At 41.6% G+C, this 13428-nt stretch overlaps 1 protein-coding gene across 5 annotated transcripts in view; it reads right to left on the bottom strand.

Moving 5' to 3' along the window:
* Nucleotides 1-2145: 2145 nt before the first annotated feature.
* LOC139308490 (galectin-5-like) overlaps nt 2146-13428 on the bottom strand; it is a 33301-nt gene continuing 22018 nt past the window's right edge. For all 5 annotated transcript variants that reach the window (XM_070932043.1, XM_070932045.1, XM_070932047.1 and 2 more), the window contains 4 exons: nt 8662-8706; nt 6020-6108; nt 4792-4954; nt 2146-3811 (listed from right to left, as the gene is read on the bottom strand). In XM_070932043.1, the coding sequence (XP_070788144.1) occupies nt 3665-3811; nt 4792-4954; nt 6020-6108; nt 8662-8706 (444 nt within the window). In that variant the 3' untranslated portion in view covers nt 2146-3664. The remainder of the gene's footprint in view (nt 3812-4791; nt 4955-6019; nt 6109-8661; nt 8707-13428) is intronic.

Below are 13428 nucleotides of genomic sequence, written 5' to 3'. Positions count from 1 at the left end.
ACATTGGGCTGTTTTTCATGGACCAGCTTTTTCCATCCGAGCAATTCACAAAGTTGCTGGGCTGCAATTCTTTGCTGTCAGGGGAGCACTTGACCATCTCCATCCATCCATCCATCCAAATGTGTTATAGCTGCCCAACTCCAATACAGTCTTTGTAGAATAGTGAGTGACCTTCCTGAATCAGAATATGGGTCTCCCAATCACACGAGGATCATTCTAGTTGCTTTCCCCAGAAGCTATCATGAATAGCACATGGAGGTGGCTAGGCTAAGCTGCTGGTCTCACACGGGGGTCATATGGTGAAGACACTTTCTAAAAGTTTGTGGTTTGGCACCACTTTGTGAGGAAGCAAAGGAACAAATGGCACAGAAATAGCCATTCTCTGCTCATTTGCTATTGTAATGTTCTGACTTTGGCTTCCAGAGAAAGCACAAGTCACAATTTTAGTCCTAAAATTGAGACGACTGTGAATTGTGGTCATTCACAGCCCGTAATGATTCACTAAGTCTGTTAAGATTCTGACAGATGTCTGCTCGAGTTGACACAGTCTTTCAGGGTAATATTGATAAGCACCCACCTTTATCTCCCTTGAAATGCTGCCAGAGACCTAGTTGTCAATTAGTTTTGCAAGGCCAAACGGAGCAGAATCAAACGGACTTCTCAGAGCTTGAATTGACTATATGAAGTAATTGCTTCTTGCAAAGGTTCACATCTGTTTGCTCCTCTTTTATGTCTTATGGGAGGGGCCAATCAACTCCAAGCCTTACTCCCGAGTCACCGTTTTTTTCTTTAATTGTTCTTGCCTTCTGGCAGTTCTGTGCATATGCACACTGGGAACAGGCTCACACTATTCTTCTGCCTCGCTGATGTCAGCTTCCGGAGGCAGCACATAACTACCAGATGGCCCTGGCCCCCTCTCTGCCTCTGATGCAGAGCCTTCGTCTGAGCCTTCCCCAGACTCCAGGACTGGCCCCCGTTCCTCCCCAACCTCCTCACTGTCCAACTCTGCTGCCAGCTCCGCAGGCCACCGATGGACCACAAGATGTAATGAGGGCTGAGAAGTTGGCTTCCTCCTCTTCAAAACTGTCTCCACTCTAAGGTAGAGCAGGAGAATCTGCTCTGAGTGTCAAGGTTCCAAGTAACACCCCCAATGAAATCAAACTCCGAGGCTTGAAGTTCCTCAAAGCTAACTTTTATTAGAGATGTCATATTGGCATATCTGGGAAAATCCGAATCTGAGAGCTTCCGGGTTTTCCACACCCAAAAGAAAGTTCAAGACCTTGCCCCTCTCCCACATGTCCATCACACATCCAATCAGTTACTGTCCAGAACAGACAATAGCTCCTCATTCTTCTCCACACAGCTGCAGGGCCCCATGGCCTTGACCAGGGGTGGGTTCTACTTACCTTTACTACCGGTTCACAACGGGGCCGCGCGCGCACGTCGCTTTGCTCGTGCGCTCTTCTGCACATGCACAGAAGCGTTCTGATGATGTCATGGGTGGTAGGCGGAGCCTCCCTCTGGTTTTACTACCAGTTCTATAGAACTGGTCCGAACCGGGGGCAACCCACCACTGGCCTTGACTTTCTATAAAGAATTTTATTGTGACTACATATCTTCTTCCCTCTATGCAATCCCCCCTCCCAATTTCCCACAGTAGGATTTGTGGCAGGCCTGAAGCCTGAAGGCACAAAGGTAGAAATATGGCTTCCAGGTCTGACACTGAGATGATAACATTTGGGTTCCTCTGCGCAGGCCACTGACATCTTGACTGATGATTAAAGTTTTCCTTTTTTTCTCCCCAGCTACATTCTTTATATGTCATGTCTTTTTAGATTGTAAATTCAAAGACAGATGATTATTGTGTAAACTGTTTTTCGCAAGCAAAGTGCTTTTTAAATACTGTGACATCACCCAAATGAACTGGGCACTTATCTGTCAGGAATCTTATTGGCACTTGTCCCGTCGAAGTTCTTTTCCCATTTACTTAAATTCTAGAGACCAAAGTAGCAAAAAGGAAGGATGAAATCCTGAAATTTCCATGGTGTCTAATTCAGAATCAAAATGTCAGTTTATCACACTTGAGTCAGCAAACGAAACTAGATATGAACAAAACTAGTTTATTCAAACAATTAGATTGGAAGGAAAAAAACAACTATGGTTCTTAAAAACTGAAAAGAGCATTTGTTCAAACTTTAGGTAGTAAAACTCAACATTTTACATCTATTGCATATTTATCCAGTGGTGGGACTCAAATAATTTAACAACTGGTTCTCTGCCCTAATGACCAGTAGGGTAGGCGTAGCTAACTCAGCATGACGTTAAGGGGCTCCTCGCCCGGCTTCTCACCCCGCCCGGCCCTGCCTCACCCCTCCCCTCCCAACCACTCCTTGTCACACCCAGCCTCTCCTTGACTTATGACCACAATTGAGCCCAAAATTTGTGTTGCTAAGTGAGAAATTTATTAAGTGAATTTTGCCCCATTTCACTTTTCTTGCCACATTGGTTAAGTGAATCACAGCAGTTCTTTAGTTAGTAACATGGCTGTTAAATGAATCTGGCCTCCCCATTGACTTTGCTTGTCAGAAGGTTGCAAAAGGGGATCATATGACTCTGGGAGATTACCACTGTCATAAATGTGAGACAGTTGTCAACCATCTGAATTTTTATCATGTGACTGTGGGGATGCTGCAACGGTCGTAAGTGTGAAAAACAGTCATGTCACTTTTTTCAGTGCCATTGTGACTTTGAATGGTCACTAAATGAACTGTTGTAAGTCAAGGATTATCTGTACAAAAATACAAAAAGCTTCTTTGTTTGCAAAAAGCTGCCCTAAATACCAATCATTAGATTAGAAATGGGGGAATACACACGAAGACAGTCACACCCATCATGAAAACTTAAACTATTCTGTCCGAATACTTTCCTTTTCATCAGCATCTGCAACCTGGAGTTAAAATCAGGCAGAGCACCTTGAGGAATTAAAATAGTTAAAATGCAATGATAACTATCAGCAGCCAACTCTTGCTCATAAAGTGAAATCCTTTAGCAGAGAGGTCATTTAAGCTCTCCAGAAAGTGGGTGGGCATACTTGGGCTACAAAATGCCAAGCTAAAGAGACAAATTAAGAAAATATATTGGAAGTACACCCCAAAAGGACAATGCCAGGAACCACTAAAGCAGTGTAAAAAGCTTAAAACGACCCTTCCCCTTTAAAAAAGTCAAGCCCCAAGGTAAAAGTACCAGCAAAGAAAAAAAATAAAAACTCCAGAGAAGCCGCTCAGGCTACAGAAAGTCTAGGCGTACTGCCAAGAACCATTAACAGTTGTTACAATGTAACAAGGCTTAACAACAGAGGCAGTTTTTGAAAACACTTAAGCAGTAAAGATAAATTTAAAGATAAGATAAAGTTAAGTAAAGTTAGGCAATAAAGATAAGCAGAATTAGGCTAGAAACAACACACAGAGGCACACCAGAATGTTGCCTTCCTGGCAGGATTAACCCGTTAAGGTGGGAAAGATAAAAGGCTGTTGGAAGGAGGTTTCTTCCAACAGCCGGTTCGCCAAACTGCTCAGAAAGTTAACTACCAATTCTCCCAAACTGGTGTGAACCGGCTGAATCCCACCACTGTATCTATCCAAAAATGGACTTCTATTGGCGACCCTTAAGCCTGGATGTTGGTCAATGTTATGTCACCGTCCACTTCAAGTAGATTTATCTGAAGTAGGTTACATAGGTGATGTTTGTAGTCAAACTGATGATGTCCATTCACAGCCACCTTAAAGCAGTGTGCTTCACACTGAATACAGATCTATGAAAAGAAAATGCACATTTATGATCACCTTAATGGGACTGGATAGTATAACCCAGATCTTTAAATTTTTACTTTGTCTATTATAATAATAAATTACCAATTTCCCAGACAAAGCAGCAAAGGTGTTTCACAGAAGCCCCTGCAAAATCTGATGATGTCCTCAAAGTCACTAAATGATAAGTATCCAGAACAACTAATACAGATTTTAATTCAGTTCTGAGATTTTAACCTAGTGCACCCCAAATTTGGATTAATCTTAGAATCATATTTCAATTTTACAAATTTAAATCAGAATAAATGCTTCGTATGGATAAGGATGAAATTGATACACTGTATTATATTATATTATTTATACATTATATTATTAGTAACATAGTATAGTGTATTATTTTATTTGGTGATTTATGTTGTGCTAACCATGGTTCTGATATTTATTACTAGTTCAGGTTTAACAGTGATTTTAGTTGGTGACTGAATTGTGAAATAGTGATTTGCTTTATGGCCACCATAAAAATGGTTGCAAAATCAGGTCTGGTCACTGGATGACTTGGCTTACAACCGCACCAATTTATGACCAAAAATCCAGTCTTAATTTTGATTTTAAGCAGTGTAGCTTTTAAACGAGTGTTACTGTATGGGTGAACCAAGGATCCTGAAATCCATGCATTAGGCTAGCCTGATAAATGCAAATTTAAGTCAGTTCACACAATCATCTGGCGCAGGTGGAGCAACCGAACTGCTTTGACTTACGACAGTGGTTCCCAAACTTTTTTTGGCCATGCCCCACCTAAGCATCTCTAAAATCCTGATCACTCCTCCCCATCCCCCATGACATATAATTCTTACTATTCAAAAGTGACTCCTACTCAGCAGAGGAAGCTATTAACTTGGTTTAAACAAGGTTCCAATTGCCCCCATTAAAAATAAAATTGTCCCCCTGTGGGGCGTGGGCCCCACATTGGGAACCACTGACTTACGGTAAAGGGTTGGCCACGCAACAGAGGCATCCCACAGGGCAGGTGTCGCTCTTCTGAGCCCCAGCACATGTTGAAGTGAGAGTTTCGAACAATCACGTTCTGATCAAACCGTGGGTTGAGATGGAAAGCAATATCGTTCCCTGCTTTCAGATTGATGTGGAATCTATATAAAAAGACCCAAATGTTGTGCTGCAGAATAAACAGAAGACACCCACACACACACATCCAGAAACTACACAATGGACATCTGAAGATATTGTATTGCTGATTCAAAAGCCATTATTAATCTCAAAGGTGTGTGAACCTGGTGAGCAAGAATCTTTTTGCCAAACAGATTCTCTTTTTTAAGGATTTCATCAAGAGATCTCCACTTCTGGAAAAAGGGGGTCACTCGATAAGATGATAAATAGATATAGATAGATGAGAGAGAAAGATGATAAATGATGGATATAGAGATGAATCGATAGATGATAGATAGATAAAGATAGATAGATAGATAGATAGGTAGGTAGGTAGGTAGGTAGGTAGGTAGGTAGGTAGGTAGGTAGGTAGGTAGATAGATAGATAGATAGATAGATAGATAGATAGATAGATAGATAGATAGATAGATAGATAGATGATACAAATAGATGATAGATGATCATATCCTATCATGCATGGAGGGTAACTAGTAATGATTCTTTATTTTTATTTGCACTTGAAAAAAATAAAAGTACAGCAAAGTTCATTTTATCATATTTAGTACTTTTGGAATGGGTGTGTGCATCCTTAGCTGTGTATCCTTTCCGCTCATTTTATTTCATAGGTCAAGGTAACAGATTTGAACCATGAAGGCTGGTGACAGAGAGGTGTTGCTTCTGTCACCCAACTGGCTGGGCTTCTGGTTGGCCAACTTTGTTCCTGGAAGGAATATTTAAGAAGTATCGCCAACTCACTCTAGGCACACTGATGTTCGTTTGTGGTAACCCTTTATCACCTGTTGATGGAGCCTCACTTTATTTTGTTTCCCCAAAACATGTTTATTTACTTTTTATGGCTAAAGATAAAATACAAAACACAGAAACACCCGTGCATTAGACAGTCGTCTCAAAGGTGCTGTTTCAAAAGGCAACTGACTGTTTTTAACTGTGCAGCCCAAACCATTCATTTGAAAGGAATTCAGAATAAATGAATTCAGAATAAAATTGTGTGGAGGAAGTTTTACCAACAATATTTCTTAGCATTTTACCTGTGAGCAGAAGCAGACACAGAGCCTGAGATTATTATTGATTTGGATGGGGAAAAGCCCCCACAGATGGTAGTTCGGTAAGGGAGAGACTGTGGAGAGAACACACACAGAAACAATATTAGAATTAATCTGAATTTTTTCCCCATTTTGTACCTTCAAGTTATCAATCAGAATTTAGCAAAGGCCGAATGGTGTATACAGGGGTTAAGTGGAGTGAGTCTGAAAAAATCAAAATGTCTGATGCCACCACATAATCAAATCCCTGCTCTTTTTAATGTGGATGCTCATTCACATAAAAAGAGGACTGGGCTTCTATTGCCATGTTGACTGTTTTGACCTCCTCCTGGGGACATCTTGGATTATCCACCTAAGCGTAGATTTTTCCCCTGAGAAAGTACCAATGGTCCTTCCTGGTCATAATTGTAAATGTCCACTATTGGCCTTAGCCTCTGGCATCATTCAGGTTTTTTCCAAAGCACTAAGGCCGTACCATGATTCACTGCTGACCTCTTAAGATTTTTCTTCAAAACGTTTTCTGGCCCAAGCCATTCAAATTTCCCACAATGCCCAAGGAACCTAGTTCAATCTGGTGCACTGTGAGAAATTCCAATGATGCTCAAGCCCAACCCCCAGCACTGATTCCTTCCTATTGCAGCTCTTATTAGAAAAGATTACTAAAAGATTATTCGAAGTCCAAAGAGCTTCCATTTTATGTGACCTCGCATTCCTACGCAACTGCCGAGATCAACATTTAATCCCCACAGCTTCCAATTGAAATTCCACTCCAACTCTGCAGCCACCAAACACATCATGAAAAGAACAGAATTGGCCCTAATCAGGGTGGATTTGATTTAAATTGAGTTGATTTAAATCACAATTTAAATCATGATTTAAATCACTAGTAAAAAGGCTTGATTTAAATCAATTCGATTTAAATCATAATTTTTAAAGAGCAACTGTGTTGCAGAATATACAGCCTCATGCTACATAACTAAGCTCCATTTCATGCTGAATAAACCAAATTATTTATGTATCTTAAATAGAAAACTATCTTACGATAGATTTTTACCCCAAAAGTTTTTTATTAAAATAATTTCGATAAAAATCAAAAAAATCCAATTTAAATCAAAAAAATCAGATTTAAATAAAAAAAATCTGATTTTTTTGATTTTTTTAAAAAAAAATCATTGATTTTTATCCACCCTGGCCCTAATCAGAAATGAACTTCACACAAAAAGATTCCTCCTAGACCAAATCAACAAAGATCTCCTCACACTTCACCTCAAACTCAGCAACAAAATCCACCCCGCACTTTGGGACAACTCGCCGTCTGGAGAGCAGAAACAGAGATCACCCTCAAGACAGACACACACACCAACAAACTCCAAAGACTACTAGAACTCCAGAAACAAACCCCTCCCCCCTCATAGCCACACATGAAACAAACAGTGCATAACATCTCAGATAGGATCCTCACCAAAGCCGAAACCAATGTCCTTTTCTAAGGATTCAACATTGCAGTCGCTCCCAAACACATCCCCACTGAAACCATTATATGCGGAGCTGAAACCAGCCTGACCAAAATCACATTGCTCCTAGAAGCACGAAGCCGAAAACACCAGCCTGAAGATGACGAATGAGACTTTGTCGAAACATCGCCAAGACACTTCCAATTTTACGCGGGAGAAAACCCAAATAACCAAAGACCTACACACACACACACACACACACACACACACACACAGATATATGTGTGTGTGTGTGTGTGTGTGTGTGTGTGTGTATTACAAACTATTCTAAAAATACGAGTTCCAGGTATATTAGTATGGCTGACCAAAGCTTAGTAAAATAAAATTTAATTCTTTTAAAATTTTAAGTTCCGGAGTTTGCAGGATGTCTGCTTCTTTCTTTATGTGTGTGTGTGTGTGTGTGTGTGTGTGTGTGTGTGTGTGTGTGTGTGTAGATGGGGAAGAAATGGGCTCCAAGATCACTGCAGATGGGGACTGCAGCCAAGACATTAAAGATCACTTGATCCTGGGGAGGAAAGACATGGCAAATCTAGACAGCATAGTAAAAAGCAGAGACATCACCCTGCCAATAAAAGTGCGTATAGTCAAGGCTATGGTTTTCCCAGTTGCAATGTATGGCTGTGAAAGTTGAACCATAAGAAAGGCTGAGCACCAAAGAATTGAGGCCCAAAATTATTTATTCAAATATATTTGGACAGTAAGAGACCAGGGGAGGAGAAGAATTGGATGGAGAAAGTTAACCAGGGAATTTTGGCATGCAAACTTTAGTTCTGGGTTTTGCTACATTGTAATCCACTTGGCTTTTAGTAAAGTATACCTTTCACTACAAATGGAGTCGAGGGTCTTTCTTGACTAAAGGACCAAATCGGGGCAGGTCTGACAGTGATGTCCTGATTCACATAATGTGCAAACTTGGTGACTGGGTCCCCATGCTGAGCCAAAATTCCTACCCATGCTCCTTTGTGCCCATTTTAGAGGATTCCTACCTGAGTAGTATCAGATCCCTAAATGTGTGGGACTTTGACTCTCATAATTAGGGTTGAAATCCTTCATAATTGATGGGCTAGAAAAAAATGACATGTGCAAATATTGGTAATATGATAAAAGACTTACATAAATTTGTGGCTGAAAGCATTGTCCAATGGAATAGGCAATTGGCTATGAAGAAAAAAGAATAGCAGTTAGGATTTTACATGAGAAGGTTTTAGATTTTAAAAAATATCCAAATATACACATAAGCCAAACATTTATCAAAAAGGTTGGGAATCCAACAATTCTTTAAAGCAGGACTGATAGTAATTCCTACTCAGCAAGACACATTTTTAATCCTGGTTCCTCCTCTTTCTGCAAGAGTTAACTGCTTTGTTATGCCAGCCACAAAATGTCTGCCATTTTAGTTACCCATAATGCCCTCTGATAAACTTACCTAGGAAATTTCAATAGCAGCTCACAATGGATACTCCAGTTTCCCCAAAACCCCAGAGTATGGCAACATCACAGCCAAGATGCCAGGACCAGGTCCAGCATGAGTATAAATTTCCCAACCAAGAGCCCCCGACAGCTGTTCTCCCTGTATTTCTCAACCTTGGCAACTTTTAAGATGTATGCATTTTAATTCCCAAAATTATCCAGCAAAGATGAAGCTGACTCCACGCATCTTAAAGTTACCAAGGTTAAGAAACAGTGGACAGTGGATGCTGATGCTAGTCTTCGTCTCAAATTCTTGCCAACTGTCTTCAAGCATTTCCCAGCAACCACTTCTGTGTTATTTTACATATTTCATTTATGTCACTGTTCATTTTAATCAAATAGCTCTTGCAGGCATCACAGCAGTTGAAAAACCTACCGTACCTGTTTTAGCAGAGGCGAATTGGGAGAAATTTGTAGGCATCTGGTACAATCCACAAAGACACAACATACATCATGATGTCATTGCACATCTTCCCTTTTGTGTCAACTGTGTAGTGACACCACACCATGGTCTGCAATTCATCTTGCAACTCCCAGCACTCTGTTTATGAATGAAATTTTCCCGTTCCCAGCTCTGTTTGGACAACCATTTGTCTGAAATGGTATAGGGCAGTGATGCCTAACCTTTTTGCCATCGCGTGCCAAAAGTGGAGGTTGCACAGGGGGGGTCACGTGCATGTGTGCCCATACTCATAATTCAATGCGCTTCCCCCCACTTTTGACACATGATGGCACGATGGGCCCGCTAGGCCCGTTTTTTCGCTCTTCCCAGACTCTAGAGGCTTTCTAGGAGCCTGGGGAGGATGAAAACAGCCTTTTCCACCCACCCCGGAGGCCCTCTGGAGGCAAGAAACAGCTTGTTTCCTGACTTCTGGGGGGCTGGGAAGGCCCAAAAATCAGCTGGCTAGCACGCACATGCGCACTGTAGCTGAGGAAGGGCAATATTCGTGTGCCCACCGATATGGCTCCGCGTACCACAGGTTCGCCATCACGGATATAGGGCTTCCTGCCTGAGCAGGGGGCTGGACTAGAAGACCTCCAAGGTCCCTTCCAACTCTGTTATTCTATTCTATTCTATTCTATTCTATTCTATTCTATTCTATTCTATTCTATTCTATTCTATTCTATTCTATTCTATTCTATTCTATTCTATTCTATTCTATTTTCTATTCTCCTAAACAGTAAGGACTGTTCTGCTTTCAGCAGAGTTTGTATATCTGTAGGCTATTATTGTTCTCTAAACATGTATTGCGCTCCATCTAGTGGCCAAAGATAAAATCTTTCATTGTTTAGAAAGTTGGTTTTAGTAGTGTTGTGACCCTACAGAAGGCCCATCCTCCCTCATTCGGGGGTGGGGGGAGTGGGGGAGAAACACACCCAAGTGCATCCTGAGAAGCCAGACTCCATTTTCTATCACTCTAAGGATGCAAAATCACCTGGAAGAATCCAGCCAAAATCTCATATACACCCTCCTGTTCGTTTAATGAAGCTTCAAGATCTCAATAGATGGTCTGGTTTATTGAAGGATAGGTGGGCTTAGCTGGGTGTCAAGCTACACACAAGGTACAGGTAGTCCTCGAATTACGACCACAAATGAGCCCAGAATGTATGTTGCTAAGTGAGAAATTAGTTAAGTGAGTTTTGCCCCATTTTAAACCTTTCTTGTCCCAGTTGTTAAGTGAATCACTGCTGGAGTTAAATTAGTAACACAGTTGTTACTGTGAATCTGGCTTCCCCATTGACGTTGCTGGTCAGTTGTCAAGCATCCAAATGTAAATCACGTGATCATGGGGATGCTGCATGGTCATAAGTGTGAAAAACGGTCATAAGTCACCTTTTTCAGTGCCTTTGAACAGTCGTTAAATGAATTGTAAGTTGTAGACTACCTGTAAAGTGTAGTGAGGATAAGGACCATACCACTTTGCTCTGCAGGAAAGGGGTGCGGTTACTGAATGTGACCTGGCTAAGCAAATACCAACATAATAATACACATAAAGATCAATATCTAAAGTCTGTCTTACGATATTATTTAACTTCCAGGATGAGTGATTAGATCTATATAGAGATAGACCTCGACTTATGATCATAACTGAGCCCACATACAGCAAATGCAGCGGACACTTTTTTACTAGAAATTGGAAATTAATTCTAGTTTCCTGCAAAAATATAAATTGTGCTTATATGATTAAGGATGCTGCAAATAGCCATAAATGTAGGCGCTGGAGAAGAGATGTTGGAAATTAGAATCTGGGTCATAAGGAGTTTTTTCAGACTCTGTTGTAACTTCAAAATGGTTGCTAAGTTGTGGACTACCTACAACAGGGGTATCAAACTCAAGGCCCCGCCCCCTGGATGGAAAGAAGGAAGGAAGGAATGAGATGGGAATAAGCCTCATTGAGCCTTGGTGGCGCAGCGGACTAAACTGTTGTTAAAGTAGCACTTAGCTGCCAGCTGCCTGCAATTACTGCGAGTTCAATTCTCACCAGGCTCCAGGTTGACTCAGCCTTCCATCCTTTCGTAGGTAAAATGAGGACCCGGTTTGTGGGGGTAATAAGCTGACTTTGTATAAAATAGAACACCGCTTAGCCCCCCCCCCCAAAAAAAGCTCTACTAAGCAGGTATATACAAAAGTATGAAGGCTATTACTTAATGCATTGTAAGCTGTCCTGAGTCTCCAGAGAAGGGCGGCATATAAATCAAACTAATAATAAATCAAACTAATAAATAAGGAGAGAAGGAGAAAGGTGAGGGAGAAAGGAAGGAAGGGAGGAGATGGGAATGAGAAGGAGGGAGGGGAGGGGAGGGGAAGGAGGGAGGGAGGAAGAAAGGAGATGGGAATAAGGAGAGTAGAGAAAGGGGACGGAGGAAGGGAGATGGGAATGAGAAGGAGGGAGGGGAGGGGAGGGGAAGGAGGGAGGGAGGAAGAAAGGAGATGGGAATAAGGAGAGTAGAGAAAGGGGACGGAGGAAGGGAGATGGGAATGAGAAGGAGGGAGGGGAGGGGAGGGGAAGGAGGGAGGGAGGAAGAAAGGAGATGGGAATAAGGAGAGTAGAGAAAGGGGACGGAGGAAGGAGGGAGGGAGATGGGAATGAGAGGGAGGGAGGGTAGACGGCCACGCCCACTGTGGCCATGCCCACCTGGTCTCCCAAAGTCAACCACAACTCTGATATGGCCCTCAATGAAATCAAGTTTCACACCCCTGACCGACAACGATCTCAGAACTACTTCAGGTGAAACACATTTAAATTAACCAGATTATTTCTATTTTTTTATTTGTTTGCTTGTTAGATTTATATGCCATCTTTCATTCAGGAGCATTCCTTCCCCCAAAGTCTCTACCACAACAACCCTGTGAGGTAGGTTGGTCCAACAAACAAGAGGTGACCCTAAGTCATCCAGCTTGGAAACCGGGATTTCTTTAGTCTAACATCTTAATCACTTCACCACACTGGCTAATACTATTCCAACTAGACTATTTCTCTACTTCCTTCTCCATGGTCCAAGAACAGTTACCACAGGGGAGAAAAAAAGGAGACATTTCCAGCCTCAACAATTTTAAATGTGTGGCCTTCAACCCCAGAATTCCTCAGCCAGTGGAAAACGCTTCTTAGATGGTACAGGTAGTGTTGCTTAATGAGCGGTCATTTAGTGACGCTCCAAGGTTATGACAATCACCCCCTCCCCCGATGATACTTATAACTTGGTTTCTGACAGAGGAATACACACACCTCTAGTCACATGACCACATTTTGGAAACTTGGCAACTGGCTCTCTTTTCATCAGTTGCAATGTTCCATGATCACATGACTGCAAATTATATTTGCTGGTTTCCAGCTTTTTTGGTTGGTTTCTGCTAAAAACACACCCATGGAAGGGGACTCCCTTTATGACTGCAGCTTTGACTTTACAACTGCTTAGCAACTGTCACAAAAAATCAAGCCAGTCACGTTGATGCCTCAACTTATGACAATCATAGCTTACAGACAGAAATTCTAGGCTCCATTACAGTCGTAAGTCAAGGACTACCTGATAATACAAAAATGTGGTGCTTTCTGACATCCAGAACAATCTGGATTTTTCACAACAATCTCACTAAACTTCAAAAGATGGAGGGGTGTAATAGGTTCTCCACTGCCACTGGTCCTGTCAGAGCATCCAACGGGGTCAAAAATATCAAGATGGCGTCCAATGCCATGCAATCAAAGTTAAGTCTGTGTTGAAGTGCATGATGTCTGTGACACACATGAGGGATTGTTGGCATTAGGCCACCACATGGACATTTTTTTAATCTTTCCCCCATATCACCTGGGAAACTGCAGAAAATCTTTGCATTATTCAAAGACCGGAAGGAAAGAGGAAAGGCTTATATTTATCCTGTGTAAATACTCCACACATTTAAACCCAAGAAAA

The sequence above is a fragment of the Pituophis catenifer genome, unplaced genomic scaffold, assembly GCF_029215685.1.
Source record: "Pituophis catenifer annectens isolate HBS135680 unplaced genomic scaffold, rPitCat1.0.hap2 SCAF_1, whole genome shotgun sequence".
Lineage (NCBI taxonomy): Eukaryota > Metazoa > Chordata > Lepidosauria > Squamata > Colubridae > Pituophis > Pituophis catenifer.
The sequence above is the reverse complement of the archived record's forward strand: the minus strand, read 5'-3'. Positions and strand labels throughout refer to the sequence as shown.